The sequence below is a fragment of the Pangasianodon hypophthalmus genome, chromosome 4 (assembly GCF_027358585.1).
Source record: "Pangasianodon hypophthalmus isolate fPanHyp1 chromosome 4, fPanHyp1.pri, whole genome shotgun sequence".
Classification (NCBI taxonomy): Eukaryota; Metazoa; Chordata; class Actinopteri; order Siluriformes; family Pangasiidae; genus Pangasianodon; species Pangasianodon hypophthalmus.
The window spans coordinates 10,779,693-10,802,922 of NC_069713.1; the positions used below are offsets into that span (position 1 = coordinate 10,779,693).

The window sequence follows — 23,230 nt, forward strand, 5'->3', positions numbered from 1 at the left end:
CAATACAAAAAATGTTACTGCTCAATTTGTTCTACTTATACAATCGTAAAGGTTCTGTGTAGAACAGTAAAAGTAAGAACACTGAACTATACAATTCTAGGAATGTAGTTCTTTTACCTTCATTTGTAATGATCATAGATTTATCATAAATTAGTTAGAGACTGTTTAATTTATGTGTTCTAGCATAAAGACTTTCTTTTCACCTTGTAACAATTTATATATAAGGCACTGTGAGATTTTGAACTCAAAATAAAAAAAAATGCTTCATAAATAAAGATGCAGATTATTCATTAATTTATTATTTGTTTTCATTCATTCATTCATTCTTTCAGTTTTTCATTTATCTTTCCCCAAAGAAACCTACACAAATACAGGGAGATCATGCAAAACTCTGTGTAGATAGTAACCTGAGCTCAGGATCAAACCCAGGATCCTGAGCTGTGAGGTGGCTAAGCAATCCACTATACCACCACCACTGATTGAGTGAGTGATTGATTGATTGATGCAATAATATTAGGTTGCCAAGACCATACTGGATGGTTCTGTTATTTTTAACCAATATAGTTAACAATCCAGTCAGATGCTAATTTATGAGTCCGTATAGAATATTTGCTCATGCTTGAATGTGTGTTTTCTTAGTATTAATTATTAGAATTGAAGACAACCAGATTAACAAAGAGAACAACCTGTGACAAAAAAAATTAAGATATATTTATAGGCTTAATTTAATTTAATTGACAATGTCAGATCACTTTACTTCTACAGGAGGGGTTGCATGTCTTACAGAGATATTCACTGTTTATACTACTGTCTGATCCAGTTATTTAGAGCCATCTGAGTCACTGACGAAGCAACTAAAGCATGACTATGAATCTATGAATAACATACACAGTATAGAATTTTTTTAAAAATACTTTATTAGTAATATTAGTGAAATGTTCATAAATCGTTGTAATTAAAAATATAAGTTTGTTGGTTTTATTAGATACAGAAAATGTATAAAAATACTACTAGATCTTAATTAATAATATGTTGAGTGAAGAAAGACTGAGGTGCTAAGAGACGTTTCTTCAGTTCTTCTTTCTTTTCTTCTCTTTCAACCATCTTCATTGCAGTAGCATTCCATGGTCCAGGTTCCTTCTGCAGGGAGGAAGAAAGATGTTAATGTTAATGTTAATGTTAGTTGATGACTGACAGTTTAAAACAGTTAGGCTACATTATTGAGAACCAAATCAGATTAAAGTCAGTCCTATCAATCTACATAAAATACAATACCGTGTGGTCTTAAAATTACTAATGAGTTCTAGTGACACATTCATGTGTATAGGTGAGAGTAATATGACAGGAAAACTTGTAAATGTGAAACTTACCTTTTGAGGGCGTTCTGCACCCACTTGTCGTTGGGGTTGAGGCACAATTTAATTTCCTTCCGGAATTTCAGTGTAGCACTGCAAGTACAAGACATTGTTATTTTAAACATCTGTGAAAATGGCTGAGTCTAGGCCTAAATCAGATTGACCTGTTACAACTACATATATTTTTTTGCAGATATTATTGCAAAATGTTACAAAAAATTAACTGCACAAAGTTTTTATAATCATTTCATTTATACTTACATTACTTCTATATCTTTGCAGTGAGGACCAGGTTGAAAAATCTCCAGCTTCACAATTCTATGATCAGAGATTTCCTTTGCCACTGTGTCTGTACACTGACATCGGTGATACAGGGCCGGAACTCCTGCAGAGGAAGAGAAATGTGATCAGTGCACAACTTCTCTGATGAAAATATGAATAGTCTTGGTTTTTTTTTTTTAATGCCTAAAAAAATTCTTGGAAAAGAACAATTTATTTTATTGCACTCATGAGCAAGATGTTCTTAGTAACTTCCTGTGTGCAAGTTGCCTCTTTAATGAAATACACCTAAAAGCATGAATTGATATAGCTTCTTAAGAAACCAGTAATATAGCCAACTCTATAAAGAAAAGTAAATATTCAACAAAATGTACTTACCTTCTGTCATTGCCAAGAGAGCACAGGTTAAAACAGTGATAGCTAGAGCTGAAGACTTCATTATTTTTTTTAATTAAAGAAATTCAGGAGACCACTTGTGTCAAGTGCTGCAGAGTTCTCAGCTAAGAAACTGAGCTTAGGGCCCTTTTATAGTCCTTCGGCTTCCAATGAAAATGAAAGATTGCATAACAGACATTCTCCCCATGAAATTCAGTGCTCTTCCAGCGAAGTGATCACTATTTGAAGTGAAGTGAAGTGAATTATTTACGTAATATGCTACTTCCTTTACTGATATACAACCATTTTTCTGTAACATTAAATTTTAGTTAGAAAGTAATGTTTGGAAATATAAAGCTTTTTACTGACTGAGTAATGCATAAGTCATAAGGAGTAAGAGAAAGGCTTGGAGCGCTGGCTTCTTGACATGTTATTACGTTATCAAACTCAGGAAGTCACAAACCAAATACACACGTTATTGTTCATCTGGGAATGCTGGGAGGTGAGTGGATGCACATGAAAGTGAAAATACCTCTTAAAATGTAAACTTTCTGAGTAGTGAGGGAGAGAGGAAAAGATCAGGGTGGCTAGTAAACATAATGGTTTGAATCAGATTCCAAAATCAGTGAGATCCAATAATGCTGCACAAACCCACCATTTTCTCTCAGACTCTTACCAATGCAATATTTGTGACTAATTCACAATGTTGTCCGTTAGCATATAACCTATTCAGATTATTTATCTTGTATTTTTTGTATGTAAAAAAATAAAGTGAACAAATTATATCACAGAGAAAACTCTTACATTTATTAATCTTGTGTATACATAAGGAACAAAAACCTCCAACAACTAAATATTGGCAACTAAAGATTGTTTTTACTGTCCTAATGTGAAACTGTATTTATAATTATGACCCTAGTAAAATGTACAATGCATGATAATGTGATAATTGCATAATATGATATGATATGATAATAATTCCATATAGGCTTTGAAGGTTTTACCGGTGAATAAACACAAATAAATTGTTGGCTGAACACACTGAAACCTACTTCAGTGAAACACTCTCAGCTCTTGTCTGAACTTGCTATAATTTTTTATGCCTACATACAGTACAATATCAATACATATCTTGTAGTTATAGAATTGAGAAATATGGGGGCAGCTCCAATGAAAATGGGTGAAATATTACATCAAATAACTTTTTGATGCGTATTGAGAGACACAGTTTGCCCTACAGAATTGCCATGGGAATCATTTTTGGTAGGTACTGTAGCAATCACTGCAGTCTTAGGTACTTCTTCCTAGTGTCATAAACAGAAATAAGAAGTATACATATATGACCTTTGTGAAATAACACACCCATTTAATATGTAATTCATAACAGATTGCTTTCCACTGATTAAGAAAATTAATTATTTAATATTTGGCCCAAGAAGTTTAATATTAACTCCTGCATTGCTCTGTTGATGCTAAGTGAAATCAAAATGATGGGGGTTTATCATGTCCATTTAAACAGTCTGAAGGTAATGGACAAATTATGGGGACACAGACACATGGTGACAAATGCACCTAATCTAATAATGTTTCATTTCAGGATTAGGCTTGTGTGTGTGTAAAGATTTAGTCTTAGCTTTGCTGCAGAATATGATGTTTAAACGTCTGAATTGTTTAGCTGTGGGATATCCTGTTGATCTCCTGAAGCAATATAGTCCGCATTAAGCACTTCAGTCAGCACAGACAGGCCTACTGTTAATCCCAAGGACCACTCTTAGCCCAGCTGATAGTAGAAAAATATGCTCTATAGGGTTACTTTTTAAACCTGGCATATTCCTGGTGATTAGGTCTTTTGTTAAAAACACTGGAGTTTATACTGAATCTAGCCAGGAGCTACAGCTGTGCCCTCATTTGAATGTGATGAGGTAGTCTGGGTAGGCCTGGCAGTCATGAAACACCACAAACATACTGGGTGTCTGCATGTTGTTGACCACACTGTCAAATCTGTCATTAGGATCCTGTGATGAGCGAGGAGGGGGAACCACCATGTCACCTTTTCCCTGGGTGTAATGACCCGTTAGTACAAGTGTCACAAACATGAGCTGTGTCCCATCTGTGGAAGGTGCAGAGTACGTGGGATTGGCCGAGTAGCTGGCATTCACAGCAAAGTATGTCCCGAGTCCATACATGGTTCCTGCACAGGAAAAAAACAAACAAAATATCTCAATCAAGTTAATTTTGGAAAATTAAATTTTAGTCCATTAATTTAAGTTGAAAAAGTTTGAAACCATATAAATGAGTGATGAATTTTAGTCAAGCACTCAATTAACCATTACCGTTTTGTCCAGCAAATCTGCGGTTAAAGTTACTGCGCTGTATAGAAGCGCAGGCATCAGCTGTGGTCCCGTGGTATAGGACTCTCTCTCCTGCCCCAACTGTCCCATTCTTATTCTGCAGCTCTTTCTTATGAACTTCGTAGGCCCGGCGCAGATTCACATTTTGAATGCGTTCAATCTGTGAAAAAATTTTTGATGTATAAGACTTGTTTTTACTGACAGCTTACTGCTGGTATACATTTTGTAATGTATCAACATCCCCCCTTTTCTCTCTTTCTCTCTCTCTCTCTCTCTCTCTCTCTCTAATGTTTTTACTACTACATTCCTATTAGTTCAATCCTTTACACTGCAGAACACCTTGACAACTGCTTTTGCGACTGTTCTCTTGAAGTCACTTTTCACTTTTTTGTACTCAGCAGAGCTGGAGTGCAGAGGAACCACCTTTAGAACCTCCCCTGTGGTCATGCTGTCCCAGTAAAGTGGAAAATCAAAACCTGAGGCACAGAAATAAACCAATATGAATAAATTTAATCAGATCAAGGGGGTTAAATTTTTCTAGTTTGATTCATTATTTAAAAATTGCGTGGCCTTGCACCTGATAAGTTCTCCAGTCGTTTGATCTTTGCCACAACTGTAGATCCAATTGCTGTGGCCTTCATCTTTGTAAGATTTACTGTCCATTTTTGTGTTTTTGCATCCAGTATCCCTCCACCAACATTCTTGTTTTCCAGCTGATGATGAGCCTCTTTAGGTAACCTCTCCCAGGTTCCTCTTAATCCCAAAATACACCAGCTGACACGGGAAAAAACTGCATCCTGTTCTTTCTCTCTAACCTACAATAACAGAATGCTGCATGTTTACATGTTTACAGTTATCAGGCCTTCCACAGACTGAGCAAACTGAACATCACTTGAATAACATTGTGCCCTTCTGAGCTTACTTCATGCCTGATACATAAACAGAGCCACAAATAAAGGAAATATATTTTTCTTACACTATTCCACTCAAATCTACTACATACCTGCCTGACAAGAGCCTCTCGTATTAGTTGTGTGAACACATTTACCCCTTTTGTCAGTCCACTAACTTCCAACCCATCAGGGCCACGTTGGCTTATCCGAATACCCAGAGAAGTCACATTACTGATAATATCATCCACCTCAGCTGGAGTGAAGTGTTTAAGTTCCTCTTGTGAAACAAAATGAGAAGAGCAGTGGCTTTTATATGCTTGATGAAGCTCTCGACAGGCCCTTGAGACATTATCACCATTTAACCCCACTACAAGAAATTCAGCTGTGACATGCTGGTCTGGAAGAGACTGAACAAGAGAGCTAAGGTCTAGGGTCAAAGAAGATGGAGCAGGTCTGAGAGGTGTGAACAGCAAAGGAGCTGGTAAAGACAAAAGAAAAACAATGATCAGACAAAGGCAGTCAACTTGCAGTTCTTTCTGTGCATTTGTTCATTGGACACTGTCATGTTTACTCTCAATTTTAATCTTATGATAATTGATGTAGGAGTTGTAGCAACAGATAAGTATTTTTCTCACCTGTCATCTGGGTAAATCTGCCAAAGATCTGCTGTGCCATTGCTTTGAACTCCAAAAAAACATGGATTTTCATCAAAACAACGTGAATTCTTTTAACATTGTTGAGGTTAGTTTGTATTGTAGCATCCTTCACACCCTGGAGAATAGCCTGGGCCACCAGACGGGCATCTAACCCTCCTTTACCTACACAGCCCACAGGGTTTAGTTATTTCAGCAATTTTCACCAATTGTTATAAATTGTGCTTGTCTATGCACTCGTTTAATTTTTGCAACAAATTTGTAATTATTCAATCTAATTATTCAATTTTGCTACAAAGTGTTTCTGAGGCTGTAAGAGCTAAAATATACATATAAATATTGTATAATAAAAATACTGAAATCACATTTACATAAGTATTCAGACCTTTACTCAGTACTATGTCTTGGCAAGGATTACAGCATTAAATTGTCTTGTTTATGATGCTACATGCTTAATACACCATAGATTTTCTCCCATTCCTTTCTGCAGAACCTGTCGAGTTGGACTGGAGATGTCATTGTATCTCTATTTTCATGTCTCTCCAGACAGGTTTGATTAGGTTTGTTCATTTACAGACATGTCCCAAACCCACCCCAACATTGTACTGGATGTGTGTGTTGGGTGACTGTTGTCATAGTCAGCAATCTCAAGTCCTGACGACTCTTCCATTAAGCAGGTATCTGTACTTTGATCTATTCATCTTTCCCTTTGATCCAGACAAGCCTCCAAGGCTCCGCTGCTGAATAATCCCACAGTATGATGTTTCCACCACCAAGCCTGACTAAGCGAATGGAACTGGCCAACTGATGAGCAGTGCCTGTTTTTCTCCAAATATAATGCTTGGCATTCAGGCCATTATGATCTTGAAATTCATCACTGTGTAGACTCTTGATGGTTGTGCACTTCTTTCTTATAAGAACTATGGAATACTGTTTTGTTTATGACCTATTAAGCTGCATTTTTCTGTACCCTTCCCTAGATCATTTCCTAAATAAAATCTTGTCTCTGTTTATGGACAATTCCTCTGACCTCATAGTTTTTTTTTTTTTTTTGATTGGAAATCAGCTGAATTTACCACAGGTGAATTTTAATAACAGTACTTTATTGGTAAGAAAAAAAAACTCATGGATGATGGAAATCAATGGAAATGGGATGTACGGTACCTGAATTGATTTTTGTGTTCTAGCAATGTGTCTCAAGACTTGTGTAAATGTGATATTCCAGTTTTGTTTATTTTTTAATAAATTTCCTTTATGAAGATTTATATACATAAATACTGACCAGCACAAATAGCAGGAATGGCCACTGACTGGTAGCCACTGTGCTCACATTTGAGCAGGATATCTCGTGCCAGTTTTTTAATAACATCTGTATCCTTTTCTCCACACACATGCATAATCGCCTTGCAGGGGAATTCTCCAGGCTGAGTGATAAAGATTTCTCCTTTCTTTACCTGCACTAGAATTAGAGGGAAAAAGTATGTGAAGAGGGAAAGATTTTGCCTCATTTTATCTGCACTTGTTCAGGAAAAAGTACTCAAACATACTGAACTGTACTGCTCACTCTTATAGACACACCAGCAGCCCCTGCAGCATGTGAAAACTACAGTGAAGATGGTGCATTAGGCCAGAAGGAGCTGAATCAAGGTTTCATGACTGATTTGATTTTACAGACCAGGAGATCAAACCTGTAACAACCACATGCTCGCTGGTAGATGCAAGAGGTGTCACTATTTACATAAGGAAATGGGCACAGAAGTCTGCTTTCAATCACAGAAGCACAGAAAGCAGCCAGACACAATCTGAAGGGTGGCATCAAGACTCCCAAAAACACCTAAAGCCTGAACATTGGAGCTTATTTTATCAACAACTCTGACAGTGACACCTTAGCCCTTACTGCACTCACTATATCTACTGATGATTATACAATCACTAAGCTGCTTGACTCATTCACATTCCTGGATGTGTGCTGAGAGTGTGTGCCAACCAGCTAGTTGTTTTTTTTTTTTTTTTAAACCAATATTTTCATTCTGTCCCTGGCCCAGCTGCCTCAGCAATCATTTCCTCTTCCTAACTAGACATAACACTATCTCATTTAGTGTAATTTAAGTGTAGAGAATTAATAAAACACTCTGGATTGATTTGCCTGAAGATCTCAGGCTGTTAGGTTAGGTGATCACATGGCTGTATTCTATCTTGACTGATCAACACCACGATTATATTGCCAGGCATGACTCATGGTCTACACTTGACCATTATTGAGTTTTTTTTTTTGACAACACAGCTGTAGTGGGAAGCATACAGAGAGAAGGTGAAACTTAACACAAAGTGGTGCACTGACAACAATCTCTCCCTCAACAAAACCAGTGGAATACCCTAAAGATTGTACTTCCCAAAAACATGTCTCATCCTTACTTCGGTAGATAATCTCACCTGGATACTGATCACTTACTGTTGACTTTTTGTCCCAAAGAACTGCTGCTGTAATCATAAAGACTGGCCTGTGCTCATTCCCTCCTATTCACAATATTCTCATACTGAACATCCTTTCAATGTATTTAGTCTGTTTTCCTTTACAGTTGTAGAGGAGTAATGATTTATAATCCAACTATCAGGCGTATCACCCAGAAGAGTATGGGTTTCCTTTTGGGTCTGGTTCTTCTCAAAGTTTCTTCCTCGTGTCCTCACAGGGAATTTGTCCTTGCCCCCGTTGCCTCTGGCTTGCTCATTAGGGATCTAAATATAAATCTACATGCAGATTTCTGTAAAACTGCTTTGTGACAATGTCTTTTCTTAAGTAGACTGTCTATTCTGATTCAAGGCCATAATCTGCAAGTCTTGTCTCTCACATGTTCAACATTGGTTAGGATTGTATAAATCTTGTAGTGTGGTCCAGCCATAGGCAGCTTTAAATTCTATATAGGTGATTTAAACTCAAAAAGTTAACACATCACACCTGACCAACAAGACATAGGTGGTCAAAACCTCCACTTTCTAAAGAAGCTGAAAAAAAACAACAATCTGACCTCCAGCCCCTAGCTTCAAACCAACTAGTATATGCTGACCAGCAGTATTAAAATTTATTACAGCACCACTGTTGACTACAAAGCTCTACAAAGGGAGGTGAAAACTGACCACTTCATTACCAGAGCTGCGTTCCCCTCCACACAGGACATCTACAATAATAGTTGATTGAAGAAAGCCAACAGCATCAGCTCGGACTATACACACTGCAGCCACAGTCTCTGATATCTGGGAAACAATACTAGGGGGTACAGAGCCCTAACCACAAGACTAAGAAACAGCTTCTACCATCATGCTTTCAAACTACGTACATCTACTTACTACTTAGAAACGACTTCACACCCACTGAAAATAAGTATTGGCACAAGAGCAAATGACTGTTTGCCCTATTTTCCAGTGTTTACATGTTTCACTGCCCTTTATCAATATTATTTATCTTTATTATATTAATTTTATTACCTCAGACATAGTCAACACTGATCTTCATCTTGAACTTGAATTGCTGTTGTAAGCTACAAGGCAAATTTGCACACTTTGCTCACTGATTCTGTGAACTGATTTTTTTTGTTACTTGTTTTATGTCCCAGAGAACAGCTTAAAGAGGTTTCATATTTCGTTTTTACCTCCTGTTAGAGCAGCCTTGACTTGTGGTCCAGCAATAGTCAGGATGTCATTGCACACATCTGAAAACCAGATATTTCCTAATTAAACAGGATTTCTCCCTTTTCATAGAAAAAGAACAGAACAAAATGGATGAATGTGGTGTTTAGGATAAAACAGCACCTGTTTGTAAGTCAGTAAAGTCTGTGGTGTTTACAATGACATCTGTAGTCTCATTGCTGATGTCTCCAAATATCAGATGGAGCTGACACCTGGCCACTGGGATGGTGATTTCATCAATTTCAGAGCTTAGAGACTGAAAGGCAGCTGTGGGAGCCAATGCAATATGCTTAAAATAGTTCAATTAATGTAGTCAAACATGCAGGAACATTATAATAATGAAAGAGATACTTAAAAATCACACTTACCCTGTCCTGTATGATCCACCATTATTGCATTTAACCCAGTATTGACTGCCAGGTAAATCTAATAGTGAAAATGAGAGTGAAAAAAAAACAAAAAAAAAAAAAAAAAAAAAAAACCTCTTAAATCATTGTTGTGACGTTAGTGCCACCTTGTGGTAGTTCTTAGTAATTGCCTTCCCTGTTTAGTTTTGTCTATCAAGTTTAAAATGTATGATATGTTTTGCAGAGAATCATAGCAATATCAATAGCTATAATATTTATCACTTGGATTATGCAAATTTAGCTTAAAAATTAACCATAGTGCCAGAGGAGAAAGATTTTCTGCTTCTAAATTCAATATATTATATATTCAATTCATTAGTAGTGTTCTGCAAGTAGTGTTTTTTTTATACACGGTTATAGTCTAGTCTATACAGGGTTATAATTAGAGATTATACTTAGAGATAATTAGTTAATATTATGAGTCTTTAAAAAAAAATTATTTTGCTTTTTTGAAAACTTGTGGACAAATAATGGTTTATGTCTTAATATTTTTTGGTGTCAAAGAAAGAACAGGAAGTTGACAAATGTACAAATGATATTCTCTTACCTCTTCAGAATCTGGATAATTAGGCATTATTACAATTCGTATGGTCCTGAGAGTACTAATGGATCCAGTTAGGCCAAAAGTCCCAATCTCTCCTGTCAGAATATTAGCGGCATTTTGTACGGGTACAGCCAGTGCCACGCCGGGTCCAATTACAGGAAAAGCGACTGAGCTACATGCCTGCTGTTCACAAATTGCCAGAGCTCGTTGAAGTCCACAGCGTAATGCCTATAAAAATAATTGACAAAAGTGTTATATGCAGTGTCTTAAAGCCTCACAAATTGCCACAACATTATAAGTGACAGCTACTGAGACTCTTTAATTCTTCTGACCTTTTCACTGCTGTGTGTGTTTCCAATCCAAGGTACACACTCAATAAAGAAGACCTTGTGGCACCCTAATGGAGCCCCATCTACCTCCAGCACATCTCCAGGAGTAATTCTGCATCTTCCTTTGGCAGCATCAAAATTACTCTTAAACTGCTGCCCTGCTTTATTTAGCAAGGATTTCCCAACATTAGTTGAGGTCAAGTTTGTATTCAGCATGGGGGCAACAAGTACATCAGCCTGTTCCAAGGAAATCACAAATGTTACTTTAATACTTATGTGTGTGTAAACTATAATAGATAAAAATGTAAAAAACAAATGATGTTTCCTGTTAGGTTTTTAATAATTATTTATTAGTTTTACCTGCTGATCTTCAAGACCTCCAAATACAATTTCCAGGGCCACAGAGTAACTTGGAAGTGACACAGAAGCAGGTATGGCAGGGAGACTGGTAAAGGCTGTGTTTCTGGCTGTTGCAGCACCTGTTTGGACATTGTTTTTGAGGGATATTAGAACCTGACAGGAGCTCTGCAATAATTCTTGTGTGTTTAGACCTTCCTCTTGAAAGAACTGCATGACTCCAGGACCATCCACTGAAATCTTCTGACATATAAGATGGCTAAATGATGAAAGCAGTTTCTTCTTCATATCAATTACTTTACAGCGAGGTCCTGAGAGGTAGACACATGCTACAGGTGAGGATGTAGCCATTAGATTTACATCAGTTGCTGTCACACCTAGCAGTGACAGAAGTTTAGAGAAATTATCCCCCAGTTCTGCTAATGGTAGTGGCACAGTGTCACTGTATTCCACATAGTTTTGCTTGAATTCCTGTATAATATTTTTTAATTTATTGACTTCAGTGCTGTAGCCCACCAGTTGTGCCTTCATTCTGGGGTCAGACCCTGGCCCTGGCACGTAGCTAAGTTCCACTTTAGAAGTTCCATGATTAGCCTGTTGTAATGCAGGACTCAGAGCCTCCTTCAAAGTATCTATTCCTGGTGACTCAGATTCAGCTTGCTCCAGCAGGACCGTCTCCACACACAGGTCTCTCTGTATTGCAGTTGCTGCTTCCTGAAGTGCGCCTGTGGACAAACTTAGCAGAACCAAATCTGAGCTGGATCCTGTGGCCTCAAGCAAGACCGGACTGCAGAGATTCTGCTGAAATCGTGTCTGAAAGATCTGAATAGCACCACTGGATGACAAAAATGCTTTGAGGGGATGAGGCAGTGGGATTCTTTTCTCTTGAATCTGATTCAGCAACTCTTTAAGCTTTGTTGCTGCTGAATGGACTTGTTCTTCAGGACCCTTTAAGACAAGACAGCCAGGTTGCTCCTGTGTAATCTCGATCTTTGAAAATTTTGACTTTATCTCCTGTTGAAACTGCTCTTTCACAAGTTCATATTGTGTCTCAGACACGGGGCATTCTTTTTTACGGGCTTGCTGCTGCAACTGCAAAGCATCTATAACTTTAAAAAACCTCTCCACTTCCTTATTTTCTCCAACAATCACAGATAAACCACTTTCTTCATAGATTCCAATGTTTTGTGACAATAGGAAAGGGTTTTTTTGTAGAATCTCTAACCTCTTAGGATCCACCTCAAAATGGATGGCATACCGATGCTGTAGGTCCGAGAACAATAAATCCACCTTTGCTTCCCACTTCTGCTGGACAACATCATATTGACCTGTTTGGACTGCATCCCTCATTACCACTACTGCCTCAGTGACCATGTCTAACTTAAAGGTGCTTAGCAAAGAGGAGAGCTGTTCCTCCAAATCTGACTTTGCTCTTGAATTGTCTTTCAGATAGTGCAGTAAGTATGGGTCTAGTTTAAAAACTTTCTGCATAGGTGTGTCCCCAGTGGCCTGTAAAACACACAATGAATTAATTAAAAAATCATACCATGATTTCTGTGAGCGACTACAGATATTTTAAGAAAGCATTTATTGCCCATACTGTGTCAAGTAGTTTTAAAAGTTTCATTTATATACATTTTCTGAGAACACATTTGGCATTTCCTATAAATCAGAGTATGCATTTCCTTATTTTCTTCACCATATGCGTGTTAAGGACACAGCACCTACTTGTTGATCGGATGTGGAATGTGGTAGAAGCTGTTTCTCTTCTTTAATGTCATGGTGTTTTATCAGGATGTGTACATTTCCTCGTCCAGGGAGATTGATTACATGATCACTTTTGCTTAATACTCTGTCCTGTGCTATAATAATAATAATAATAATAATAATAATAATAATCACATTTTACAGTACTTTCTTAAACACACTCTTGCATACCTTATACAAAATTGAACTAGAGCAGAAGTCTTGTAGTAGTAGTAGTAGTAGTAATAATAATAATAATAATAATAATAATAATAATAATAATAATAAAGTCTGTTTTTTAATAATCATTCACCGACCTGTTTTGTCCGAGAAGCTTATCTTGTAGGTGTTGTCTTCCACTTTTTCCACTTCTCCACACTCTCCTCCTCCAGACTGCCGCCTGATCTTAAAATAGTTTCTAATCTTTTTCATTTCTCCATCTGAGAGGTTGTTTGCCTCGAAAAGCACAGCATACTGATAGTCTGACATACTGAATGAAAATATTATAACTTTTTGACCACCGCTTGTTTGTTTCTCACTTGCATCCGGATGTAATGCAGCAGCAGAGACAACTTTCACTTTCAGTCTCTTTCTTTTTTACTCCGCCCCTTTTTCTGCAGCTTCTGTTGTAATGAGACGCTTTTTGAACTTGTTAGAAAAGTCTTTCTGGCTGTGATCGATCTGCGGATCTGCTGATCTCTCTGTGAGACTGAAGCCGTTTTTATTTCTGCAGCCTACAGGGAGCAAAGTTCAGCTTTCAGTAGCACTGTAACAATGATCTTGGATCTCTACAGTAATTACTGCCAGGTGAGCTGCCAGGCTGTTGCTGTCATTAACATTTATAACATTCTTCTGTAATGTTTGTTCACAGTAAAGGCATATTGAACTGCATTTTTTACAGGTGAGGGAGCAGTATTACTGTAAAATAAATGTGGCAAATGTGTAAAATAAATATTACTGCAAAATAAATGTGTCAGATTTACAGTTATACTGTTGTTTTAATGCTTTTATTCCTAAATATGAATCTTAAATATAATACATCTTAACAAATCTTACCAAAAATCTAATCTACTAATGTGCTTTTAGAGTAATGTGCTTTTCATCAAATTATGTGGAATGTGGAAATTACAAACTAACAGGCTGCTAAAATGAACAATGAGGGCAATGTGAACAGAATCAGGCACATCCCTGAATACTAGAGGAAAATACACACACACACACACACACACACACACACACACGGACACAGAGACAAGAAGAGAGCAGGCTATTTTAAATATCACATTTGCTAGCTAAGGGTACATTACCAGTGAAGTTGTTGCACTTACCATTCTTTACTTAAAGAAAAAGCTATTCTTCTTCTTTTTTTTTTTTTTAATCAAACCTTTGGATAACAAAATAAATCAGGAAAAAATTAATAATGGAAAAAATAACCAGGTGTGGTTCCTTTGCTGCTTTGGGTAGATGCTTTATCATTTTTTTTTAAATAACAATAACAACAGCAACCATCATCATCATCACCATCATCTTTATTTATACAGTACCCTTCATACAACAAGCAGCTCAAAGAGCTTTACGAAAGAACACAATTATATAAAACAGTAAAAGGTTATGGATATAGCATTTAATAAAAGAAAAGCTCAAATAGAACATTAAAATACATTTGATTAATAAATATCTATTAAAAACTAAATTGAAACTAAAAATATGAAAACAGAGAAGGGGAGAGGGAGGGATGACTCCTTACAGGCTGGAATTCAAACAATACGAGTGTCAGCAGACTCTGAGATTCTTGCACGCAGCCTAACACCCTTGCTTCTTTAAATGTACTGCCTCCTAAATGAGCACACACCCCTGGCCTTAAATAATGTGCTGTATCAATAGTCTTACATTAGGATCACTGATAGACTAACATTACCAATGTTCTTAACTAAGTTATATCTCATGCTACACTCCTCACATTACTGGTAATAACTGAATGAATGGCTTCAGAGGACTTTATATATTAAGTATATTGGGTTTTGCTGTACACATACAAGTGGTTCACCAAATGTATTTTAGTATTTAATGATTTTTGATTCGTGGTAGCTAACCATAGCAACTCAGTAACATTACAGATGATACAGTAGGTTAGCTAATATTGTTAATTAATATTAGTTAATATTGTAGCATCCAAGTTCATATTTACACCAGATAATTAATTGTCACTTCACATTCAGCAAAAAGAGTTTTATAGATGTTGAAAATCTAAATCAGGAAGATCAGCTACCGAGACACTGATACACCATTATGTTTACAGTATATTAATGCTCATATTATAAAGCTTCAAAGGTATGATAGAGATGTGATGGAGATGTATCATGGTAACCTCATCAATGTGATTATATTAATGAACCTAGTGCTTAGTAGTGAGACTAAAAGTTATTTACTTAGAGAAAGTGGCTTTCCTGATGCTGTGATTGCTTTTCAGTGTAGTTTTCATAAAGCAAAACTCTGTTTCATGTCAAAGCTATTTATATGAGAACATTAATAAATATAGAAAAGCAGGAGATGATTTATTAGCCACGGTTGATCACTACTGAGATACACCAGTGCATCCTCTATAGTGGTATGGGCGAGATTAAACCTGCAGGTCTATGGAGAGATGCAGGTCTAACCTGGTCAAATCATCTGTACATTTTATTGTGTTCAGCTAATTTTCATAAAATTTCACAGGTAATGTAAACACAAACAGGCACTGCTGATGTTCTGATTGAGTTGAAATGCTGTAAATTGCAGCAAAGCAGTGGGATGGAGGCTAATTGTTCAGTTGGACAGAAATTATTATAAACTAACATGCTGTTGTCACATTTTGATCTGTTATAACACTCATTAAAATAGGTATGTTACGTTCTGGGGTATGTCCGCGTGTTTTTTTGTGTTTTGTTCTCTCCCCCTTTTCTCTCTCTCTCTCTCTCTCTCTCTCTCTCTCTCTCTCTCTCTCTCTCTCTGCAGCGGTCGCCTCATTGGATAACGTTCCTGTCTGTCTCAATTAACCCCGCTGATGTCATCGGCCGTGACATCCAATCCACCTCTGACCCCGCCTATTTAAAACCCGCTGCCATTCACTCAAGAGAAGTCGTTGTTGTCCTGGTTATGTAAAAACTAAAACGCTGTTGTGTCTCTGTTTGTTCTGTGTAAAGTTACGCTGCCTTACTGTGTTTGTCCTTGTATGTCAATTGTTCCATGTTTCCCCGCTTTGTGCTAGTCACTTGTTTGTATAGTTAATTTGTTGTTCGTTACCCTGGTTGTGACTCTGTTAGTGTTGGGGAAAAGGGGACAGGTAAGTACGTCACGTGACATACATGGTGCAGCACGCAGGAGGTCCGTTTTATTTGTATTAGACACACTAGGTTAGGAGCGAGCACCACCCTCTGTACTTTTGGTTTGGCTAGATAGTGTAGGTAGTTAGAGTGTCCTGGACGCTGAAGATTTACTTTCTATCTTTGTTTGTAGTTAGGTTAGAGGGCTAAATAGGTAGACTTGTTTTGTTTTGTTCATTTCTTTGCTTTGGTGCCGCTCGCGTCCCTTTTTCCTCTTTGGTGTCCTTTTCTGTCTTACTGTAAATAGTTTGTAAATATAATCACTCTCACCCGACACTACACACTTCACTACTTGTATATTGATAAATAAATCACTTGGGTTGTTTTGCACTACTGGTTACTGGTCCGTGATTACCCACACACCACTCATATTTTAATAATCAAATAAGTGTTATTCCCCACATACCCCCTAGACTAATTGGGGTTGTAACAAGGTATAACAATAGTCAGCTGTTTCAGAGACAGTAAGTTTTATTCCCATAACAGGAATGTCAGCATTAACAAGACTGTAAATCAGAATTCTGTATATTTACAAAGTGAAAATTTGAAGTGTAAAGTGTAAATTTTCAAGTATTAAGAGCATTCACTAAAAACTGAGGTGACAGGCGCGCGCGCGCACACACACACACACACACACGCTCTCTCTCTCTCTCTCTCTCTCGCTCTCTCTCTTTTATAGCCATAGTGAGTAAATGGGGAAACGGTTTTGCTGCAAAGAGCTCAAACAGCGGATTTAAAACTTTTCTAAGAATATTTTTTCATGGGACTTTCCTGTATGTTTTTATTAGTGCATCTGTAAATGACTGATTTGTTTATATTGCACTGATTGTATTCAGGTTGCTAATTTCAGAGCTCAAATTTAACCAATCAAATTCAGGCTGCAAAATTCAACACGGAAAACCTCAAGTTTAACATCCGGGTTACTCAGGGCTAGGCAAAGGCAATCGAGCCTGGAGCGTGTTGTACCGTTTTGCATCTCCTGTCATTAAATGCTTCCCCTCTCGGGAGCGCGCGCCTGCATCACTATAGCAACAGAACACTGCGAAGGCAATCATGGATTTGAATCAGATTAATGAAGAAACGTGTCTTATGACTATCGTATTATTTCTTTATCTGGAGTCTGCAGTGGCAGTGTGGGGGAATTATAGCGAGTTATAACGGAGCACACCTCATACCTGTTTGTAATTTTTATTCTTTCATTTTCATTTCAGTGTGGCAAACCTACTCCATAAAACCACAGCGGGACTGAAATATTGATGAAAGCAGAAGGAAAATGTCACTTTACTGCAGAGCTAGCTGGCTTTTCAAACAGAAAATAAAATAAAAGGTGTATTTCCGGGTGGTTAATCCTGGTTCTTGCACTAGTCAGTGTAATCTCCTCACCATGACTTTTCACAGCAGCCACAAAACGGTCGCGTGCAGCAACATGAAACGTCAGAGCCGAAACGTGTCACTGACCAATCAGGTGGCGCTTCGTCATGAATATTAATGAGGCTCCCTCTGTCATCCTACGTTTAAGTAATTTGTTCTCAGTTACGATATGAACATTTACTGATGGAAAACAGCGCAGGTAGAAGATTCACTTATTCATTCATTTCATTTCTTTTTCTTTTTTTAAAGAACAGAATAACCCTGACATTTTTATTTCTAAATAAAAGCTGAATTTGATTGTATTTGTGTTTGATGGAGTCTGAAGGAGAAACAGTTTTGTTCAGTTATCTACACAGACATCAGCAGCTGAACTTAATCCATTTTATTGATCAGATTCAATTCTGCAGTAAAACTCAGTGTGAACTGTAAATGATCTTTATTAATATTTGATTTGTAATGACAAAGTTCCACAATCATAATGTGTAAAAAACAGACTGTAGGATTAAAATTAAAAAATAAACCCCAGGTATTAAAATAAACTGTACAGCACTTTAAAAGGGAATATGTATTTCTAAAATTCACCAAAAAAGTCAAATATTTCTTTTTATTCTCACCATTTAATAGATGATTAAATCTGTGAGGTGAAAATTCATTCAGTGTTAAATACAGGAGAGATGATCAGTGGTGCTGAATTTTTACCTCCTACATTGTACCAAGGATTGAAGAATGGATAGAGTTTCTCAGTGAAAGACTGAGCAGTGAAAGAGTAGATATGAGAGCTGGACTTCACATCATAAAAGGAGACCAGACCCTCCTCATAATCCACAAACACCCCCACCTTCTCCACCTTCTCTCTCAGTGTGAGGGGGACTTCAGGATCAGCAAGAGCCTCATACTGATTCTCATTCCACAGGTCCACAGTCCAGAATCCAGTCTGAGGAGTCAGTGTAATCCTCTTCCTGTTAATGTTCTCTCTCACAACTCCTAATGTCCAGTCAGTTTTCCCTCTGACCTGCACCTCATAATAAAATCTCCCTGAGGAGAAACTCTGCTTTCCCACAACACTGTAATAAGAAGTAAATCTCTGTGGTGTATCAGGGAGATCCTGTTCTGTGTCTCCACACGTCACTTGTTTTTCATCAGCAGACAGGATGAGTTTGGGATGAGCTGTATCAGGATCCAGAGTCACATCCACTGAGAGAAACACACAGTGTGTGATATGAGTACGCAGGTAAAAAAGATTAAATCATCATCCAGTGGATCATATTCATTAGGATTTATAAGAGGATTTGTAGAAGATTAAATAATGAAACATTTTTAAATGATCTCTTGTAAAAAGAGAAAACTTGTACAGTTTATGGTAGGAGTCTGTCAAAGATGAGAAATATAAAATGTTTTCCTTCTGAAACTTTACTTTAGTGATTTATTTGTGTTTGTAATTTTTGTTCTTCAGGAAAAACAGAGAAAGAGTCACAGAACATGAGAGGAAAAACATTTGAGGAAAAACTTGATCCTGATGGACAAAATCAGTTGAGCGAGTGTCTCTAGTGATAAATATCTGGTAAGTTTTAGCTTTTGGAAGAGAACACGAGACTCTAAAGTCCATGATGGAGACAAACTGCATTTTTCAATTCTTTTCTAACTGCATGATTATAAATCTCTTAGACTTCTTTGTCCAGCACAACAACAACATTCACCTCTGAGAGGCAAAGAGTTTTATACTCATCACTTTTCCACATACATGGTGGAACAAATCATTCTTTCAGAATAATACATTATTTCCACACGATGTTTTACTAACATTTATAATCTTTCATTTTTACAAGTGAAGCTGAATTCAATCAGATCATAAAGCTGCACAGTGAAGAGTAAAGAACAGTGATTTACTCAAAGGTTTACCCATAAGACACATTTCTTTATCAGTGTTGCCAACTATTTTCAATGGAAAGTAGTTAAATGTCGGTAAATGACGTCATGCTCCATTAGCATATTAATGACGTCATCATTTGACGTCATATTTGCATTCTGCGTAATGTCGGCACTTCATAACTGTTTTCTCCCCTAATCCGCGCTCACAAACTGTTTTAATATAAATATATAGCCGAATGTCCAGTAAAGCTGATCTCAGTTACATATTTTCTGTCAGTCAGCGGAACAGAACTTACTACATATTAAGCAGAAGTTACTTCCACAGCGCTGATAAAATTCCGGTGAAGAAAAGTCGCTAAATTGGCAACATTTCTTTATTAATCTGATTCAAATCCGTGATTGCCTTCTCACTGTTCTGTTGCTATAGTGATGCAGGCGCGCGCTCCCGAGAGGGGGAAGCATTTAATGACAGGAGATGCAAAACGGTACAACACGCTCCAGGCTCGATTGCTTTTGCCTAGCCCTGAGTAACCCGGATGTTAAAGTTGAAACAGTATTTTGTCCTAATTTCACTGGTTGTTCAGATGTTCTCTCACAATTTAACCTCACAGTCTATAGGAAACATTATGTTTGAATAATAAAAAAAAAGTTAGGTTTGAATAGACAGGCCTGCAAACTCTAACTGTTAAACACACCTAATGTAACTATGACACTCCACAGGGTGAGTCTCCACAGTTTCTCACTTCCTGTTGTAGCCTGTGGAGGCTAATGTTAAAATGTTGTTGAAAGGCAAGGCAACCCATTGTTTTGTTAATGTTGTGTTGTTATTGATTTGGAAAGCTGCTCAAAAAGCATTCTGGATAACTGTAACTGCTATTTCATTGAAATTAAATTCTAGTTGGCTTTAATGTCAAAAGCACATGTAAAACACAGCAGCATAAACATCTCTAATTTTATCAGCTAATTTTTCTGCCACCAGTTGTGTTTGATTTTGTGATTTTCTGTAGGTGTGATGTGTTCAGCTGCTGGATTTAGTTGATGTGTAATGTTAAGCATGAATCAGCACATTCTGTAACAGTGCTTTTGTTGTGTTTATGTTTAGCCTATAGATTGGCAAAGCTCCTGAAATGTGTGTTTTTTATCTGCTGTAGCATGTTTGTGTGTGTGTGTGTGTGTGTGTGTGTTACAATAAACAACTGGCATTTGTGATGATCTGGCAGATGAACAAAACTCGAGTAAGAGCCTTTCAACTCATTGACCACTTTCTGCAGTCAGCTCTTTGAGTTTTCTTTTCAAACCTTCTGTTCAATTTCTGGCCTCGCCACTGGTTTTCACTCAAAATCACACTGCTCATGCAAAATTGGCTGTTTTTATGATTGAAAAGTGCACAAGCGCTCACATCATCATCCCTCTCTCTCTCATCTTCATCCCTCTCTCTCTCTCAAACCTCCTTATGCTCCTCAGAGGACATTAAGTTTATGACAAATTTGCTTTAGCAGTTTCATAATAAATGTGTTCCTCATACAAAACTTTGCCATATTTAACAACACAACTGGCTTTGCTGATGAACTTTTGTTATTTTGTTAACTAACCACACCACACATGTACTTTATTATCAGTCTCTCAATGTTAACGCACATTAGCTCTATCCTTGCAAAGCTGACTGAGTAGATGAGTTATTCTTCCCCTTGATAGGGCCAAAATAATTTATAAATGTACCTGAGGTCACTAACACTGAAGCTCCTTTTACCGGCTTTCTTCACCAGAACATTTATGGTACTGCGCTTATCCCTGACCAGCGAGAATCCACAGAAATAGGAACAATTTCATTGCCTGAAGCCCGTAGTGAATTCTGATTGGTTAAGCAGTTTTGGCAGCGTTTTTACACTCAAAATCCGAGCATGAGCAGAAGGACCCCAAACACACGCGAGCAGGATGAACTTGAGCGTGTGCATAGTTTCATAAAAAGAGAAGAGACTCTGTTCCTGTTATTAAATGCAGTTGCTGTTTTTCTGTTCAGAGTGAAAGTCACCTGATTTAACTGTAATGAAGATTAAAAAATAAAGATAAACAGGTGAAATCCTCCTTACCTGCAAACTTCTTCATCTCTGCTAACACTGAAAAATGGAATTAAGCAATATTTTATATTAGTTTATCCAAATACAGTCAGACTAAAAAAAAAAAAAAACTAACAATAGATTACTAATCCTCATAAGATCCTCATTCTTTTTTAGTGATTTTGTTGGTGGAATATTAAAATTATAAGCCGTGAGAAATGTAAATCTTATAATCCTCTTTCTAAATATAAATCTAATTTCTCTATTAAAAAAAAAAAAAACTCAGGTGTAATTACCGTGTTTTATCCTCCGTCTCTGCGGCTCTGAAAAAGAGAAAAAGTGAATATTAGAGACTGTATATTTACGCTATGTAGGATACTGTGTAATATATTTTTTTAAATATAAAAAATTATATAGAAATTATATTTTCTTCAAGAGTTTTGTTGTAAAACCATTTAAGTTCACTTTTTAAAATTAACTTTAGATTTCTACTACATTTTACAGACAGGAGAAATGTGGTGTTTAACATATTTTGTTTACCTGCATGAGGTCAGTAATATTATTATACAAATTAATTCATTGTTTAATGGCGTTATTATGAAGCCTGACGTTATTTTAGTGGATTTGATTTGTATATTTGTTGAAGTTAGTAGTGATGCAGCATTTATTTGTGTCTTCACTACTATTACACTGGAGTATTACATCTGCATTTTGTGTCCTCTAGTGGACACAAATCTAGTCTATAAATAGAGCAGGGACTCTGCTCCTGTTGTTTTTTTATGTTCAGAGTGAAAGTCATCTGATTTAATGATGTATTGAAGATAAAAAGGTAAAATCGTTCTTACCTACAACCCTCTCCATCGCTGCAAACTCTGTGAAACATGTAATTAAGCAATATATTAGTTAATCTAAATATATTTAGAATAAACAAAACATACATAAAACCAATATTTAAATAATATTTACAAAGCAAGTACAAACCAGATGAATCAATTTGTAAAGTATAAAAATACTGCCATCTAAAAGTGTGTTTCTAAATATCTCATTCTCAGTCTTTTGCTTTTACTTTACCAGTATTTCATTTAAAAAACAAAAGAAAAACAAATCAACAGTCAGCGGTACACTGTTGCTGCAGATATTTAGTCAAAACTACTGAATTTTATTAAACCTGTTACTGTCTCTCCTCTGTTCAAAACATTACTAGTTTTTATAAAGTTAGTGTTGTTTATAAATGTACAGTGTTTAGTGTATAATTAGGGGCTAAAGAGGAGTTTGGAACATGGTGGAACTCTGACAGTGACAGGAGGTTGCAGTTTTAATTGGCTCTCACACCACGTATATAATGTTATTGAATTATCAGGAAATTAAAACATTTGTTTACATGCAGCCAGTAATCAGGCTGATAGTCAGAATAAAACATGTTCATGTATACATCTCAATTGGAATAGAGTAAACCAATTACGGGCAATCCTAATGAAATGTGCATCGAACCAGCCACACTCCAAAATCTAGCAGAAAGCCTTCCCAGAAGAGTGGAGGTTATTATAACAGCAAAAAAGGACTAAGGACTGAAACGGGATGTTCAGAAATCACATACG

The 23,230-nt window shown here is 36.8% G+C and overlaps 4 protein-coding genes across 13 annotated transcripts in view; 1 reads left to right on the plus strand and 3 right to left on the minus strand.

Moving 5' to 3' along the window:
* Positions 1 to 3,079, plus strand: part of LOC113540370 (uncharacterized) — a 54,956-nt gene extending 51,877 nt beyond the window's left edge. For all 9 annotated transcript variants that reach the window (XR_008301583.1, XM_053233117.1, XM_053233119.1 and 6 more), the window contains one exon: positions 1,638 to 3,079. The gene's annotated coding sequence lies outside the window, so the exon portion shown is untranslated. The remainder of the gene's footprint in view (positions 1 to 1,637) is intronic.
* On the minus strand, positions 78 to 2,127 carry LOC113540363 (C-X-C motif chemokine 10). The gene is made up of 4 exons (XM_026936816.3): positions 2,013 to 2,127; positions 1,617 to 1,740; positions 1,371 to 1,448; positions 78 to 1,140 (listed from the first exon to the last, which is right to left on the minus strand). The coding sequence occupies exons 1-4, from the start codon at positions 2,071 to 2,073 to the stop codon at positions 1,107 to 1,109; spliced, it is 297 nt and encodes a 98-aa protein (XP_026792617.1). The 5' UTR covers positions 2,074 to 2,127; the 3' UTR covers positions 78 to 1,106.
* LOC113540311 (protein mono-ADP-ribosyltransferase PARP14) lies at positions 2,790 to 14,068 on the minus strand. Its single transcript, XM_053233116.1, has 15 exons — positions 13,291 to 14,068; positions 12,956 to 13,089; positions 11,231 to 12,736; positions 10,874 to 11,107; positions 10,545 to 10,769; positions 9,959 to 10,016; positions 9,714 to 9,857; positions 9,554 to 9,613; positions 7,189 to 7,365; positions 5,889 to 6,071; positions 5,364 to 5,731; positions 4,938 to 5,175; positions 4,700 to 4,836; positions 4,343 to 4,520; positions 2,790 to 4,200 (listed from the first exon to the last, which is right to left on the minus strand). Exons 1-15 carry the CDS (start codon positions 13,460 to 13,462, stop codon positions 3,914 to 3,916), a joined length of 4,101 nt encoding a protein of 1,366 aa, XP_053089091.1. The 5' UTR covers positions 13,463 to 14,068; the 3' UTR covers positions 2,790 to 3,913.
* A 2,193-nt stretch (positions 14,069 to 16,261) lies between these two features.
* LOC113538341 (butyrophilin subfamily 1 member A1-like) overlaps positions 16,262 to 23,230 on the minus strand; it is a 33,011-nt gene continuing 26,042 nt past the window's right edge. For both annotated transcript variants that reach the window (XM_053233253.1, XM_034303250.2), the window contains 4 exons: positions 22,478 to 22,504; positions 21,929 to 21,955; positions 21,666 to 21,692; positions 16,262 to 18,900 (listed from right to left, as the gene is read on the minus strand). In XM_053233253.1, the coding sequence (XP_053089228.1) occupies positions 18,356 to 18,900; positions 21,666 to 21,692; positions 21,929 to 21,955; positions 22,478 to 22,504 (626 nt within the window). In that variant the 3' untranslated portion in view covers positions 16,262 to 18,355. The remainder of the gene's footprint in view (positions 18,901 to 21,665; positions 21,693 to 21,928; positions 21,956 to 22,477; positions 22,505 to 23,230) is intronic.